At 37.8% G+C, this 16,705-nt stretch overlaps 1 protein-coding gene across 1 annotated transcript in view; it reads left to right on the top strand.

Annotated features, from left to right (window-relative positions):
- Positions 1–16,705, top strand: part of PLXNA2 (plexin A2) — a 502,290-nt gene that overhangs the window by 375,811 nt on the left and 109,774 nt on the right. The window contains exons 17-20 of the mRNA XM_089668339.1: positions 7,265–7,358; positions 8,115–8,354; positions 9,457–9,600; positions 9,993–10,227. Coding sequence (XP_089524465.1) covers positions 7,265–7,358; positions 8,115–8,354; positions 9,457–9,600; positions 9,993–10,227 — 713 coding nt within the window. The remainder of the gene's footprint in view (positions 1–7,264; positions 7,359–8,114; positions 8,355–9,456; positions 9,601–9,992; positions 10,228–16,705) is intronic.

Genomic DNA, 16,705 nt, shown 5'->3' with positions numbered 1-16,705 from the left:
TCCATGTATGGCCAGCTTTAGTAGAACAGCATTTTTTTAAGTTTGTTTTTTGGTCCACAGCCTCCTTTATGGGTCCTGTAGCCAAAGTCAATAATTGTTTCACTTAACTAATTCCTTTTTAATTTGTTTATCACAGGGATATCTGTGAGCCTTAAAGATGAATTCTAGGTATGGGCATTTTTAATAGTTGCATTGGTTCAGCTTGGGCCAGTGTCATTATGCATGTACCATACCTGTAGGATCCTTGTGGAAGCTGGAAATCACTGTATTAAGCACTGCTACTATAGTAATCTCCACTAGCTTCTGGGTCCCATGCTGAGGAGCTTTAACATTATAGATTCATAGATTCATCAAGGAAGTCTTATCACCTGTCTACAGCAGCTATCCTTAAAGGAATATACAGGTGAAACTCGAAAAAATTAAAATATCATGCAAAAGTTCATTTATTTCAGTAATGCAACTTAAAAGGTGAAACTAATATATGAGACAGACTCATTACATGAAAAGCAAGATAGTTCAAGCCCTGATTTGTCATAATTGTGATGCTTATGGCTTACAGCTCATGAAAACCCCAAATCCACAATCTCAGAAAATTAGAATATTGTGAAAAGGTGCAATATTCTAGGCTTAAAGTGTCCCACTCTAATCAGCTAATTAAGCCATAACACCTGCAAAGGGTTCCTGAACCTTTAAATGGTCTCTCAGTCTGGTTCAGTAGGAATCACAATCATGGGAAAGACTGCTGACCTGACAGTTGTGCAGAAAACCATCATTGACACCCTCCATAAGGAGGGAAAGCCTCAAAAGGTAATTGCAAAAGAAGTTGAATGTTCCCAAAGTGCTGTATCAAAGCACATTAATAGAAAGTTATGTGGAAGGGAAAAGTGTGGAAGAAAAAGGTGCACAAGCAGCAGGGATGACCGCAGCCTGGAGAGGATTGTCAGGAAAAGGCCATTCAAAAGTGTTGGGGACTTTCACAAGGAGTAGACTGAGGCTGGAGTCAGTGCATCAAGAGCCACCACACACAGATGGATCCTGGACATGGGCTTCAAATGTCGTATTCCTCTTGTCAAGCCGCTCCTGAACAACAAACAACGTCAGAAGCGTCTTACCTGAGCTAAAGAAAAACAGACCTAGTCTGTTGCTCAGTGGTCCAAAGTCCTCTTTTCTGATGAAAGCAACTTTTGCATCTCATTTGGAAACCAAGGACCCAGAGTATGGAGGAAGGTGGAGAGGCACACACTGCAAGATGCTTGAAGTCCAGTGTGAAGTTTCCACAGTCTGTGTTGATTTGGGGAGCCATGTCATCTGCAGGTGTTGGTCCACTGTGCTTCATTAAGTCCAGGGTCAATGCAGCCATCAACCTGGAGATTTTGGAGCACTTCATGCTTCCTTCCACTGACGAGCTTTATGGGGATGTGGACTTCATTTTCCAGCAGGACTTGGCACCTGCCCACACTGCCAAAAGCACCAAAACCTGGTTCAAGGACCATGGGATTACTGTGCTTGATTGGCCAGCAAACTCGCCTGACCTGAATCCCATAGAGAATCTATGGGGCATTGCCAAGAGAAAGATGAGAGACATGAGACCGAACAATGCAGAAGAGCTGAAGGCCGCTATTAAAGCATCCTGGTCTTCCATAACACCTCAGCAGTGCCACAGGCTGATAGCTTCCATGCCACGCCGCATTGAGGCAGTAATTGCAAATGGCCCAAACCAAGTACTGAGTACATATGCATGCTTATACTTTTCAGAGGTCCGATATTGTTCTATGTACAATCCTTGTTTTATTGATTGCATGTAATATTCTAATTTTCTGAGATTGTGGATTTGGGGTTTTCATGAGCTGTAAGCCATAATCATCACAATTATGACAAATCACAGCTTGAACTATCTTGCTTTGCATGTAATGAGTCTATCTCATATATTAGTTTCACCTTTTAAGTTGCATTACTGAAATAAGTGAACTTTTGCACGATATTCTAATTTTTCGAGTTTCACCTGTATATCCTTGGTATTCTGAGCTCTGCAAAGCATATTGTTAATTCAGTGATGCAAAACACCCACAAACAGCCTGTTAGCTAAAGACTAGGAGATCTTGGCTGTCACAGCTCTAGATAACATTTTTGTTGTGTATTATAAAGAATGTTTTTTTTTTAATTAACAGATATTTGCAGCCACCAAGTTTGCCTGCTGAAAACAAGCTAATATCACTTTCTTTTTCTTCAAGCCATTTGTTTAATTTATAATCCCCCACCTCCAAAATATATACTAGAAGAAGGGTGCTAACCTGTTGACCTTGACTTTATATAATGTATATGCAGGTAATTTAGTTCTTGTTCTCGTGTTTGCCTCTAACCCTGTTTTCTGTACACGTTTCACTGCTGTTTTATCCACATAGGATATAATAGCAATGAGAGGTACACAGAGAGCAGGGAGCAAGGCTAAGAAAAGTGCTCGATGACCTTCGTAAACATTGGGTTATGGCCAACTGATAAGTACTCTTTCTGGTTGATGTTTTGGAAGTGTTGGATGCTAAAGAGAGTACTTTGCTTGTGAGGAGATACAGTGACATTTGGAAAATAAATTACAGGCAACTGTGGCTTGGTTGTTAGCAATTCTGCCTTGTGGCACTGGGGTCCTTGGTTCAGAACCCAGTCAGGACACTTCATTGCGTTTGTTTGTCCTCCATTTGCTTGTGTAAGTTTCCTCTGGATTACTTCCAACACTCCAAAGACATGCTGGTAGGTTAATTGGCTCCTGTTCTAGCTTGTGTGTGCAGGTATGTATGCATTTAAGATCAGGACCTTAGATTGTAAGCTCCTTGAGGGTGATTGTATAGTATATAAAGCACTGCGTAAACTGCTATATAAATATCTGTAATAAATAAAAGGAAGGAGTGCAGTACTTTGAGCTGAAAATTATGCCATAAGGCTTTTCAGATTCTATTCTGTTACTATTAAGTATACAATTTTGAAAAACTCTCATAATGTTCAGTTCTATTTAAATTAGTCTTCCTATAAACGTACCTATGATGGTCTTTAAAAATGGGGAGTTTGGGGAATATCAGGGATCTGAGATTTGTTCCATTGGTCATTTACTTGTTTTCTGTATTAAAAATGCCACAGGACCTGAAGACATACAACAGGTACACCAGCACTGTGCAGCTTGCTGTGATTGCTATGATATTTCTGTCTTTGTACTTTTTATTACCTAGAACACGTTAGTAAAAATATATCAACATAGGGTTATTTCAATAACTGAAGGTATATGTTTTTATGGCAGAGAAAGAGAGTAGTTCCCAGACATCTAAAAGCCTTAACCCAGGGGAATTGCAATTACATAGTGACCTTTACATTGCAATGACTGGCCTTTACAAGATTCACAATGACATTTGGGTGGTTCCAGAGTCATCTTCATGATAAGCCTTACCCAAATACATTGTCAATGATATAATGTCCTTCTCTGTCTTTTAATAAATCGAGAATTCATACATTTTCACATACTATAGTGACGGTGCCTTTGCATGACCTTCTTGGAAGTAAATTCTTAAGCATTAGATTGTAGTTGCTAAGCTGTATGTTAAAAATTGGTTTACAAGTAATCTATCATCAAGTGGAATGAAAAATTGCAGGTATAAAGTAAATGCATATTGTATTTACAGCTGAATGGTATTCTGGTTTGACAGGTAGGCTTTAGCATTTTCTGATTGCTGTCCGCTTCCTACCACCTTCACATTCTGTTGGCCAGAGCGTCATAGAGATGGACAACTAGGAATGGGGGAGGGTGGAAGGAAATGCCGAGCTCTGACACTACTCAGAACTGTTTGAGCATTGCGTGTCAAAATATAAGTTAATTCAGCCACAAAAATAAGGTATAAAGCAGCCCATACATAGATCTTTTTTTCTTTTTTTTTTTAGTTCAACTAGCAGGCACTCGGTGTGGATAGGAGAATCCTTCCCCTTGTTTTATTGTACTCTGACAGTGGGGAGCCTTTCCACTGTCAGAAAAATATTAATCAGTGTTGTTGGCTACAGCCGGAGGCACTGGTCATTTGGGAAAAGCCTCACAGGCTGGTTTTACACAAATGGATAGATAGGTCCGCTTGTGTACAACCAGTGTGCCCATACATGGATCGAAATTTGTCCGGTCCCTGCTAAACCAGCCACATTTCAACCCATGTATGGCCAGCTTTACTCTCCCACAGTCTCCATTGCTCTGTCATTTCACTTCACTTACAACAATTTAAGGTGACAGAAAAAAGAAATGAGGTGTATTCTATATGTACTACCTACTATGGTGCCACAACAAGAGACCACAAATTACCATAAACACCAGAAGCTTTTAAATATATATATATTTGTTTATGTACAGTATATAATGATAACATTGAATTTTCACCTTTCCTTCTGCCTGTTCCCCTGATCACTGCAGTAGTACTTGCCCATTAAAGATTTGTTAGAAACTGACATTTCTGGGAGTATCAGTTTTCTAGTCCCTCTCTGCACTCTGTGGTTCCTTCCACTGCCAGAAAATCGGCCCGGCACTCTCAAAGTGTTGGTTACTAAAATATCTTCCACAGACAACAAAAGAGGTGAAAATCTAGCCTCTAGCCTCTTTTCAGGGAGACCTTTATTTCAGGAATCATTTGAGAAACAGAGTTGCTTTAAATTGGCAGGAAAATGTATGTGACCCTGTATAATATCTTTTAATTAATCGGTCTGTCTGTACTGATATCTTTACGTGAGCAATAGTATGTATGGTGGGAAGTCAAAGATAAATAGGAAAAGAATCAAATTTTGATATGCTCACCAAGATCAGACAAAGTTAAAAGGGAAGGATCTACATCACAGTCAAGCAATTACACTAATCCTTGCAAGCTTCTAACTATTTTTCCTTGAAATTGCTCAAACTGAAAATGAGCAACAAGCAAGAGCGCTCCGGATTGTGCAGATTAACTAATTTATTCAAATAAAAAAATCGCAAAATGCATTCATGTTCCAGTAAAAACAGGCATTCTGAAGTGTCACCGTGTGCTGTGTTCAGTCCCCACTGCAATCAGCAATCAACCCTCAATCCTGGTAAACATGTTATAATTCAGTTGAAACCCATACATTAAAATAAAAATACTACTATTTAGGCCATGTTTACACCTCTGTGGTACATTAAAAAAGCACATTAACGTGCGTTACTTTGTGCAATAATGTGTGTTGTGCTGTGTGGCTCTTAGGGTAGTCCATTCATTTCAATAGGGTCCCTAGTGAACTAAAATGCACCAAAAATGTGAATGTACTTTTTTTAAAATGCAGCACACCAAAATGCACTATAATGCATTACTGTGCATTTTACAGTGCTAAAATGCATGTGTGTTGGCAAGGTGCATTGGGTGCCTTAAGAATTAATGGCACTGCAGTACTACAATGTGCAACACACTCATTTGCGTGTACCCTGGTGTGTTTGTTGCCATGGTGCAAAGATGTGAACAGAGCCTTAGGGTTGGAAAGGCTCCAGAGATTGGTAAGTGAAGTTGGAACTAGATATTCTGCAATGAATGTATGAATGAAATAGTAAATACAATTAAACAATACATTTATTAATTCAGAATGCAGATTTTTGCAATCTGTAAATTAATGAACAGTTGGCAACCCTGGCATCACTATTCCATTTACACAGTGAAAGAAGCAGCAGGTTGGCTTTGTAGAGGGAGAATGTACCAGGAAGAGATATGTGCTGTTTGTTTAAAGGGACCCTATTACTTTAATTTAATCCCCTGCAAACCTGTTACTATGAAACCATGCCCTAATTGTGGCCGCACACCCAGTTTGCTGCAGAACTTGAATTGTACCTGGTAGGAAGCAAGAACACAAAAGCCAGCCTTAGATTAATCGAATCCATCTGTGGGCAGGCTGATTGTACCCAAGTCAATCCGTCAATCAATCTGGGTTCAACCAGCCTGTTGGATTTTTTAAATGCGATTACTGCCGGTGGCTTTAGTCACTAACAGTAATCTTGTTCTGCCAGCCGGGTAGGCTCGCAGCCAGCAGAACACAATAGCGAACATACACAAACCTGTGGTGGAAGGAATGAAAATCATATAATCTCGGGCTACTAAAGACTTGGAGGAGGTAGGGAAAAGGAATGCACAGGAGAGGAAGGAGAACACAGTGAAGGTGAAGTGCAGCATAAGTTGTATGTTTTACAGTGGCATGGGAGCAGCGTAAGTACCTGCATTTGACTTAATATAAGCTACTAGCAATTTCCTGTACAGAGATGCTGAAACTGGAAGGGGGAGAAAAAACACAAGGATTAAATCAATTTTGCTTATGTACTAATAAGGAACATGTTGATAGTAGAAGAGATCAGAGTGACAAATTCATTATCATTGATGTGCTGCATCTCCTTTCACTGTTCAGTCACATGTTGGAGGAGAGACATGCCCTGTAATGTTACTTCACTGTAGCAGAACAAAAAATCAGTCCCTCTGCCCTGCGAGACAGAGCTGTGCTGTGTTATAGTATAGTATACATTTCAGAACTGAGTGGTCTGAAATACAAATACTGTGATGGGTAAAACAGCTGCCTTATAGGTATTTCATCTGTGTATTTAGTTGTTTGGAGTTCACCCTTTAAAAGATACAAGACAGCCTAAAACAAGCAGTTTGAATGTCAAAGATTTTGCACCTAAAACCCCACAAGAAGGGTACTAATATGAGCCTGCCCTAAACCTGTCTCCATACCTTTTCTCAAAGGCTCTTTGTACTCTCCTTCTCTTGCAGAAGTGATAGAAAGGTCCTTCTGCACTGCACAAGTTCACAGATGTGCTCTCTATGCAAGAAGCATTTTTACTGAACCCACATAATGTTACAGACTTCACAATTGGCCTTTTCTTTTACTGACTGAAATGGAATTGGGGCAGTCATGGACCCATGGGATCCATGGGCTGCCATTTTTAGATCCACTGCGGGTTACATGTATGGTTTGCTTTAGAACTGTGAATTTATGGGTTTGGAACTGTAATGCCAACACTGTAACCTAGCAATTTTATTAATTCTATGAAGGACTACACAAATAGGACTTGACCTCTTATTTTTTTTTTCTTCTATATAATTCTTGTTGATATTGAAGTTCTTTGATAAAGTATATATTCATTTTATGCCTAGAAATTATCCTTCTATTTTGCAAAATATTCTGATTATTTTTTGTTTATGTTGTTCAACCTATAGGCATAACCTATTTCTGATTTCCCTGTTATTTTAATTGACAGTGGTCACACATCCCTTACAATTTCTGGTACCAACCTGGATATCATACAGGAGCCAAGAATTCGAGTGAAGTATAATGGCAAGGAATCTGTGAATGTACGTCTTCCTCAGGCATTCTTTTGTAATTTTTAACAAGATTTCTGCTTTTGCTTGTTTAGCTTGGAGAAAAGATTATCAACATTTACAAGTACTGTTGTGTGATAACTTATGCAGATTTTGATTGTATATTGTACTGCAATTTGGTTTATACATTTTTCTTTGCATATGTGCAACAATTGTGCAGCTTTAAGATGACATAGCACCATCTACTGCTAGTAAGATGAACTAAAATGCAACAAGTATTGCTAGTTTTAATGCAGTGGTTGTATTATTTTCTAAACAGAAATTGCTAAAGTTAATCAAAACCATATTATATAATATATATATAATTACCATATTATATAATCCATGAATCCATATAAACCCATATTATAACATATATATACTTTAAATATATACATAACCCATATTATTATTTAAACATGGAAATTGCTTCTGAACTTTATTAAACTTTGTTGGATTTCTCATAGAACTGATTGTATTCAGAGAACATAGAGATCACTCAGGAAATAATCCACCTCATCCAATCCACCAATTATATTAGTATGGTATTGTCTATTAACTCTTTTGACAGATTATAGATTTTATGATAAATTTATTATTGTGCCTAGTTCATTTTATTTATTAAACATCCTGAACTTGCAGCAGACACTGAATTGCTCAATGCAGTTCCCATGCATCTGTTTTGTAAACCTTCTCCAGTATTATAGATGTTATTGTATTGTCATTTTTTTTTCATGGTTTTCTCACCAGGTGTGTAAGATAGTGAATGCCTCTTGTCTGACATGCTGGGCTCCTGCCCTTACTCCAGAATATCGTCCTGGACTGGATGCTGTGGAAAGGCCAGACGAGTTTGGATTTATCTTTAATAATGTGCAGTCTCTTCTGATCTTCAATAATACCAAATTCATTTATTACCCTAACCCAACATTTGAGCTTCTCAGCACTACAGGCATTCTTGAGCAAAAGCCTGGAACTCCAATTATACTAAAGGTAATGCACATCAGAATTATGTGATAAATGACTGTATATATACAGCATTTGTTTATAATATAACTGTGTAATGTCCTGATGCAAAATGGATTAACATATGTTTCTGTTAATATAAAAACATCAAAGGTAATAAAAATATTATGGGAGAAAAAAAAAAATTCAAAGGATGCTAAATGGAAGATTTTACTGTGATGTTTTCTAAATGACAGGTTATGTTATATAAGGCAGGAAGTTTAGATTAAAATTTCCGATGGGGATGCTATGGGGAATTGTTATGTGCAAAAGTAGAATTTATGCAGGCAACATTTTTTTGATTTATAGTTCCATTTATTTGCATCAGTATGAGACAGGAGTTGATTTACTAAAATGAGAGTGCAAACTCTGGTGTAGCTGTTCATGGTAGCCAATCAGCTTCTAACTTCAGCTTGTTCAATTATGCTTTGACAAAAAAAAAACCTGGAGGCTGATTGGTTTTTATGTAGAGTTGCACCAGATTTTGCACTATCCAGTTTTAGTAAATCAATCCCATAATGTTAATGCACAATTAGTCATTTAAAGCAGTAGAAATGTTGGAAGCATGAACATGGAATCAAATGCGTTAGTCATGACAATCTCAAACAATGTCTTGAATTTAGTGGAATTAATCTTGAAGGGACTGCACTCTTCAAGGGTCTAGTGAGGGCCACACCTGCTTCATTGAAAAAAAAAAACTGATTATAGCACTTAAGTATGCTACATTTTTTTAAAAATTTACATTTACAGGCATTCCCATTGAAGTCTATTGGATTAAGAACACCTGACTACGCTTAATAAAAGCTTATGTGGTGCTATGGGCATAGGGCATAGATCATAGGGTGTTTGAGCATACAAGTATGAACAGGCACAGTTAGAAAGAATGGATTCCCGCATAGTAAGTTGTAGTCAGGCATAGGGAAATGAGTGAAAAAGTGTTCACATGTGAATGGGGGCTGAAATCACAGAGAGCGACAAAGACGGAGACGGGGATGTGTGCAGTCCAGAAGCATCAGTTTGACATACCTGCTGTTGACAAATGTAACTTCACTCATAGGTTTGTAGTAATGTGATGTTATTTTTTGAGCAGGGAAAGAATCTGTGTCCACCTGCAACAGGAGGGGTAAAACTGAATTACACTGTTCTGATTGGAGACACACCATGTGATGTCACTGTCTCTGAAACTCAGCTTCTTTGTGAGTCGCCTAATCTTACTGGCCAACATAAAGTTACTGTAAGTTTCTCCATTCTTCTTTCTTCATTTTCATATATTTTCACACTGAGCATCAAATGGATTGTTGTGGTTCTTCCAAGTATAAAATGTAACCATACTATCATTTGTATAAATGACGATCACTGTGTTTCAGCTATTATGACTATTCATCCTTCTTTATATTGCCGGAAAATAGTATTTATTTATTAGGCTTTTGACGCACATCTACACAATTTTAATAACTTGTTTGTAGTGATAAACCTGTGACAGCTAGCCAAAAGTCATCTTTTAACATCTTACAAAGGGCCAGTAAAGTAAAGATGTCTTATACCTGGTTGCCAGGTTTGCATATACAGTAGCTTCATTCTTCATTCCCCTTCTACTTTACTTGAGCATTTTTTATTTTTCTCTAGGTCCATGTTGGTGGCATGGTATTTTCACCTGGTTCTATCAATGTGTTATCAGACAGCCTCCTAACGCTTCCAGCTATCGTGAGCATAGCTGCTGGTGGAAGCCTTCTTCTTATCATTGTCATCATTGTGTTAATCGCTTACAAACGCAAGTCCAGAGAGAATGACTTAACCTTGAAGAGACTGCAGATGCAGATGGACAACCTGGAGTCACGGGTAGCTCTGGAGTGCAAAGAAGGCAAGTGATATTTTTTTGTCAGAATGAAACAGTAACCCTTGGAAGTGTTATTCTTTATTGCTCACTATCTCTTAAGAGTTAGAGCCAGTATTGTAGGTGTTTTTACTTGTGTGAAATAAAGATTTTCTATTCTGCCAATTTTTGATACGTGCACTTTGGATCAAATAATTGTAATTTGTTTATTACCTGGTATTTTTACATGTTTCATTCAGCAGACAAACATTTGATTATGTTTTGTTTCAATAAGTAATCCTTGATCTGGAATATCAATGGGCGACGCAATGGACAGCAAATGTGTGAATTGAGCTTAAGTGATTTTAAGTCATGCTTAGAATCTTATATAGCTGAAATATTGCACATAATTTACATTTAAAATCATTCCAAAGAATAGTGGATCTAACTATATGAAAATTGAATAATACTTTAAAATATAGTGATCCACTAAGAGATCTTCCTCTAAAGTGGCTTCTGAAATCTACACCTTTGGCAATGGGGAGTGACAATTTTTTTTGACCTTTGCAGTGCTTAGTAGTTGCTCCAACCTTCATGTTACTACTGGATATAGGAGATCAGAGGGAAAAAGTGCATTGTGGCAAAGACAGCAAATCAACACTGCCAGAAGGGGGGGGGGGGAGGATTTACTAAAATTAGAGCACTCAGAATCTGGTGCAGCTGTGCATGATAACCTATCAGTTTCTAACTTCAGCTTGTTCAATTAAGCTTTGGCAATAAAACCTGGAAGCTGATTGGTTTCTATGCAGAGCTGCACTAGATATTGCATTCTCCAGTTTTAGTAAATAACCCCTAGTGTCTCTTTCAGAAGACACTTCAGAGAAGGATTGATTCACTACAGGGCAACATTCAGCAGCTGAGGCAGCAGGGGAGTTAAGGATTCATTTTATTTTGCAGATTAACATTATTTAGGCAAAAATTAAAAGCGATAAAGCAAATCTGAGAGGGTACTCAGGGATATAGTGATTGTTGTATTTTTAAACATTATTATCTCATTATATTGTTTATGCTAAAAATAGACCTTACCTAGCCATCTGACCTTGAATTGTATTGTGGAAGGATACCCGAATGGCTTCCTCTGCTGGGGGCTTAAGTACAAACTCTTGAATTTCCACAGTCAATACTATGATAACATAGATTTGTTTAGAAGCCTGTGCAGCAGCCCAACAATGCTTTCCTTCGTGTTGTTCTCATTGACCAGCAAATAAAAGTTCTCTACAAATCCCAGAAGATTTCCATCTTCCAGTGATAACATTTGTCAGTTGATATAAGAATACTAATTCTGTTGTGGGGTGAAGACAGGACTGACAGGGGAAGACTGAAAGCTGTTAAGAAAAGGGAGGCAACTTTCTCAGACATTGACAGCTATCTTTGGATGATAACGAAAACATTCACTCATGTCATGTAACTTACTGTCCAAGTGAAAACATTATGTTGGGTCTTTTACAAAAATGAAACTTACCTCCATACTCAGTTCAAAATATTCTGTGGGTTTTTTTCAAAAATGAAACTTACTTAAATACCCAGTTCAAAATATTCTGCAGGGTCTTTTACAGAAATTAAACTTACCCCACATCCACTTCAGATTGGAGCCACTTAGGACAGAAGAAGGCTAAGGAAGTAGCTACCAGCTTCCAGCAGGCCCACCCCTAGCGCTCCTTTCAATTTTTTTTTACTCGCACAGAAACTGATTTGCTTGGGAAGTGAACTACAGTTGTGGTCATATGAAAGTACACATTCCATCCACCAATAATACAAACAAGCAGTCTGAAAAATTGTTTTACAGAGTGCTGGATTCACCTTATGGACTTATTTTTGTAATCTAAATGCACAGGCTATCTGTGCGGATGGTTGACAACCTAGCTGCATAGGAATGTTGGCCTTTTTCTTTATTATTTTTTTAAAAGTAACAAACCTTTGTCAGTTTCTTTTTATTGCTGCCTAGGTCTCCATTGGGAAGATTGCTGCTTACTTCCTGTCCCTATCACTGAAATTGGAAAAGGATGGGAATTTTTTAGGGACATAAGCAGCAAAAAAAAATTCTCTAGTAGGGTGGAGAGGGGTTAAAGTGATATTAACCGCTTCCCGCCCGCAATGTACTGCAGCCAGGCAGCAGCTACAGGCAAAGCGACGTACCTGTATGTCACTCTGGCTGTACTAACACAGCAGCACTCCCCCCCGATGACATCATGAAATCAACACTGATGACTATCGATGACTATGCGATCACAATGTAAGCAAAGCTGTTATGAATCAGTCTCATTCATAACAGCTCTGCTTCTCTTCCTAGTGAGCTGTGATTGGCCCACAGCTGTCACATGATACATGGGGTCAATCACAGTACCCTGTACCATGTGACCAGCTCCATCCAGCCAATTACAGACCACTATCTTGAGCTGTCAAAAACCTGACTGATTCATGACAGTTCATGATTGAGTTAGATTCATGACAGCAAGCTTTGCATTGCAGGAGAAATTATCTTTATTTCTCCTGCAAAGCAAAGTGTAAAAAAAAAAAAATCCCTGATCACCCCCCAGAGTAGTACAATGTTAACATTGTACTATTCTGATAAAAGTATAAAAAAAAATTTAAAAAAATGCTAAAAATATATAATACAAAATACCATATTGAGAATTAAAAAGAAAATGAAGATTTTTTTTTAACTGCTTCCTGACTGCTTACCCGCATTTTGCGGGTGAGCAGTGGCTCTGGGCAAAGCGACGTAATCTTACATCGGTCCAGGGAGAGAAGAGAGAACACCGCACCGAGTAAAAGCACTACATTTTACACGTACACGTTAAATTAGCACATTTAACTCTTTGATCATCCCTATTAACCCTTTGATTGCCCCATCACCCAGTCAATGCCATTAGTACAGTGTCAGTATATAGCATTTTTCACTGATCACTGTATCTCTGCCACTAGCGACATCAGATAGCATCAGAGTCAGTTAGTGCCCTTCCCAGCCAGGGTCAGCTAGCGTTAGATTGCTCGCACACTAGCGAACTCACTCTATAGGTCGCTGATCACGCCATTAGTAGTATAGCGTTTATACAGATCAATATAATGATCATATAATGATGGGATCTAGAATGAGAGAGTGGATAAGGAATTTATATAGTGAACCCTCTGCAGCAATCATGGTTAATTGGGAATTGTCAGAGTATTTTGGGATGCAGAACGGAACTAGACAGGGATGCCCTTTGTCTCCATTGCTATATGTTTTATCATTGGAATCTCTTTTGGCTACAATAAGGAATAATATATATATATATATATATATATATATATATAAAAGGAATTTGGATAGGAGATACGGAACATAAGGTGGCAGCTTCTGCAGATGACATGCTGTTCTATGTGGGAAACTCAAGGATAACATTGCCAAATTTAATGAAATCACTGAAAGAATATGGGGAGATGTCAAATTTTAAAATGAACCCAACAAAAACAGAAATTTTAAACATAAATTTTCCAAATAGAGAGAAAAATAGGTTACAGGAGGAATTTCCCTTTGTTTGGAGAGAAAAAGAATTGAAATATCTAGGAATAAAATTAACTGTGTTCTCCAAGAACTTGTATAAATTGAATTATATCCCATTGTTAAATGAGATCAGGGATGAACTATGGAAATTAGAAGGGGGAACCCTGTCATGGATAGGTCGTATAAATTTGATAAAAATGGTGATTGTTCCAAAAATATTATATAAATTTCAAATGATACCAATTAAACTACCAGAAATATACTTTAGATCAATTAAAAAAATGTTAATAAGATTTATTTGGAGGAATAAAAAACCGATAATAAGCCAGTAAATTTTATGTAGGAATAAAGAGAAAGGAGGATTGGGAGTCCCAGATTTAAAAAGATATTATAACTCGGTAATAATGGCGAGAACTTTTAACTGGACATATAATGCAGAGGGGAAAAGGTGGGTTAAAATAGAAAATATACTAAATTAAGTGGAATTGTATGGTTTCCTCCACAATACAGAGGATTAGCAGACAGTACAAGTTTGTTCACATTTAATGTTTTAAGTGTTTGGGATGTTTTACACAAACAGATGGGATGGGAATTTAATTCAATGCCCTTAAAGTCCACAGAGTTTTTCCCCCCGGGTAAAGAAGGTATCACAGGGAAGTGGATTAAGAAGGAAGATGCACAATTAAGGGATATAATGGTGGGGGAGGAAATAGGATCACTTAAGGAATTGGAAAAAAAGGAGAAGTTTTTATGAGAATGGATGAGTGGCGTTATTTTCAATTGAAACACATTATAGGAAAGCTTCCAAAGCCTTTAAGAATAAGAGAGGATTGGAATCCTTTTGAGCACTTGCTGGTACACAGGGATATGGGAAACATGGAACCTCTAAAATATATAAGATTCTCACTGAAATAAACGCAGATATAAGTCCTCCATATATAGAAAAATGGGAAAGAGAAATAGGAGTTACAATAGATGCGGAAAAACAGAGGAAAATGTATAGAATAATCCACGAAAATATGAATATGCAGGAGGTAGAAATGAATTATAAGTGTTTGGCAAGATGGTATATCACACTGGCACGTAGATTGAGTGGAGATAATTCACCTTTATGTTGGAGTGGATGTGGAGGTAGAGGCACAATGTGGGAGTGTTCTAAAATACAAGAGTATTGGGGGAAAATAGTAAACTTGATTCAGAAAATTACAGAGGTTGATATTCTAGTAGATCCAGAGATTTGCCTTTTTCTTAGTACTACGTTTTCAGTTAAAAAATACAAAGACTCTGGTTTATTGTACTATTTGAATGCAGCAAAGGGACTGATACCTAAGTATTGGAGGAGACAGAAGGTGCCCAAAATAAAAGTCTGGGTGGATAGGGTGGATCAAATATGTAAATTGGAGGAACTTTATCATTTGAATGAAGATAAGATGGAGATTCACCATACAAGATGGAACAAATGGGAGGTATTCAAAAAGTCAAGGCTAGCCTTAGAGGTTATGGGGGATTAACATAGAATAATATGGAAACATATTTTGTTTTTCTTTTATAGGGATTACGATCTCCAGAAATGAACAGGAAAATGCAGCGCAGAAGGGGACAGGGATTGGATGGGGGGGGGTGGGTGGGTGGTAAATAGGTAAGGGGGGGATGGGGGGAAAAGGATGAAACAATAAATGTTTTGAAAATAAGCTAAGGTTTTAATGAGTATGTTTGTGTAACTTATTTATCTGCAAAATTAATAAATATTAAAAAAAATATATATATATATATATAATGATCATGAACAGAACTATACTAGTGCCTGCTTTGTATAGTGTCCCCAAAAAGTGTTAGCAGGATCGGCCCTGTTCACTGCCAGCACTAACGTTTAGCCCCTTCTCTGTTTTTCACGGAAGATTTGTACCAAATGATTGTGGACCAAGGCAATCTGTACGCACAACAATACATCGCCACCCACCCAAATGCAGCTCTTGCAAGACAATTCGCATGGAAACCTATCATGGTTTCTGAATTTAATACTTTTAAGGGGCCTAACCTTCAACATGGGCATTACAAAAAAGACTGAATTGTGGTCATATTGGTCCACAGACCCGATTCATCATATGCCTGTGTTCTCTGCTGTTACATATATACCCAACATGGGCCAGCAATGTACTGGTACGTCGCTGGACTTTGAGTGGTTATACCGGGATGATGCCTGCAGCTCCATGCATTATCCTGAAATCAGTTTTTATTTCAGCTGGCGGTTGGCTTTCATGTAAAGGAATCCTAGTGGCCAATTAGCTACTGAATAGTTTTTATAAGCAGCGGGAAGGGACATCCCTGCCGCCTTCCACAGTTTTCTTGGGCTCTCCTGTCCCACAGAGGAATCCGAGAATGCAGCTGGCGGTTCCGCTGGCTGACTATAGAGCTGATCAGAGACCAGAATGGCTCCAATCATCTCTATGGTCTAGATTTCCAGATTTCTCAAAATACCTGTATTTCTCAGAATACCTGTCAGTGCCTAGTGCAGTTACAGGGATATTTACATTCCCTGTGATAGCAATAAAAGTGATTAAAAAAAAAATGAGAAGGACAGTGTACCAAAAAAAAAATAACTAAAAAAAACCCAATATATAAACAGCTGTTGCACCATGCATGTGAGGTATCACCGCGAACATCAGATCGAGGGCAGTAATTCTAGCACTAGACCTCCTGTGTAGATATAAATTGGTGACCTGTAAAGGCTTTTAAAGCGTCGTCTATCGATATTAAACATGTATGTACTTTGTCATCATTGCATGGGCATTCACAATTTTAAAGCATGTCATGTTTGGTATCTATTTACTCGGCGTAACATCATCTTTTATATTTTATCAAATAATTCAACACCCACCATTTTATACTCTAGGGCCTCCGCTTTATAAAAATATATTATATTTGGAGGTGCAAAATAATTTTCTAGCAAAAAAAAAAACAGTTTCAACAGAACAAAAAGTG

The sequence above is a fragment of the Staurois parvus genome, unplaced genomic scaffold (assembly GCF_062004578.1).
Source record: "Staurois parvus isolate SC_StPar_1 unplaced genomic scaffold, SC_StPar_1.0 ptg000056l, whole genome shotgun sequence".
NCBI lineage: Eukaryota > Metazoa > Chordata > Amphibia > Anura > Ranidae > Staurois > Staurois parvus.
This window is presented reverse-complemented; position numbering and strand designations above follow the sequence as displayed.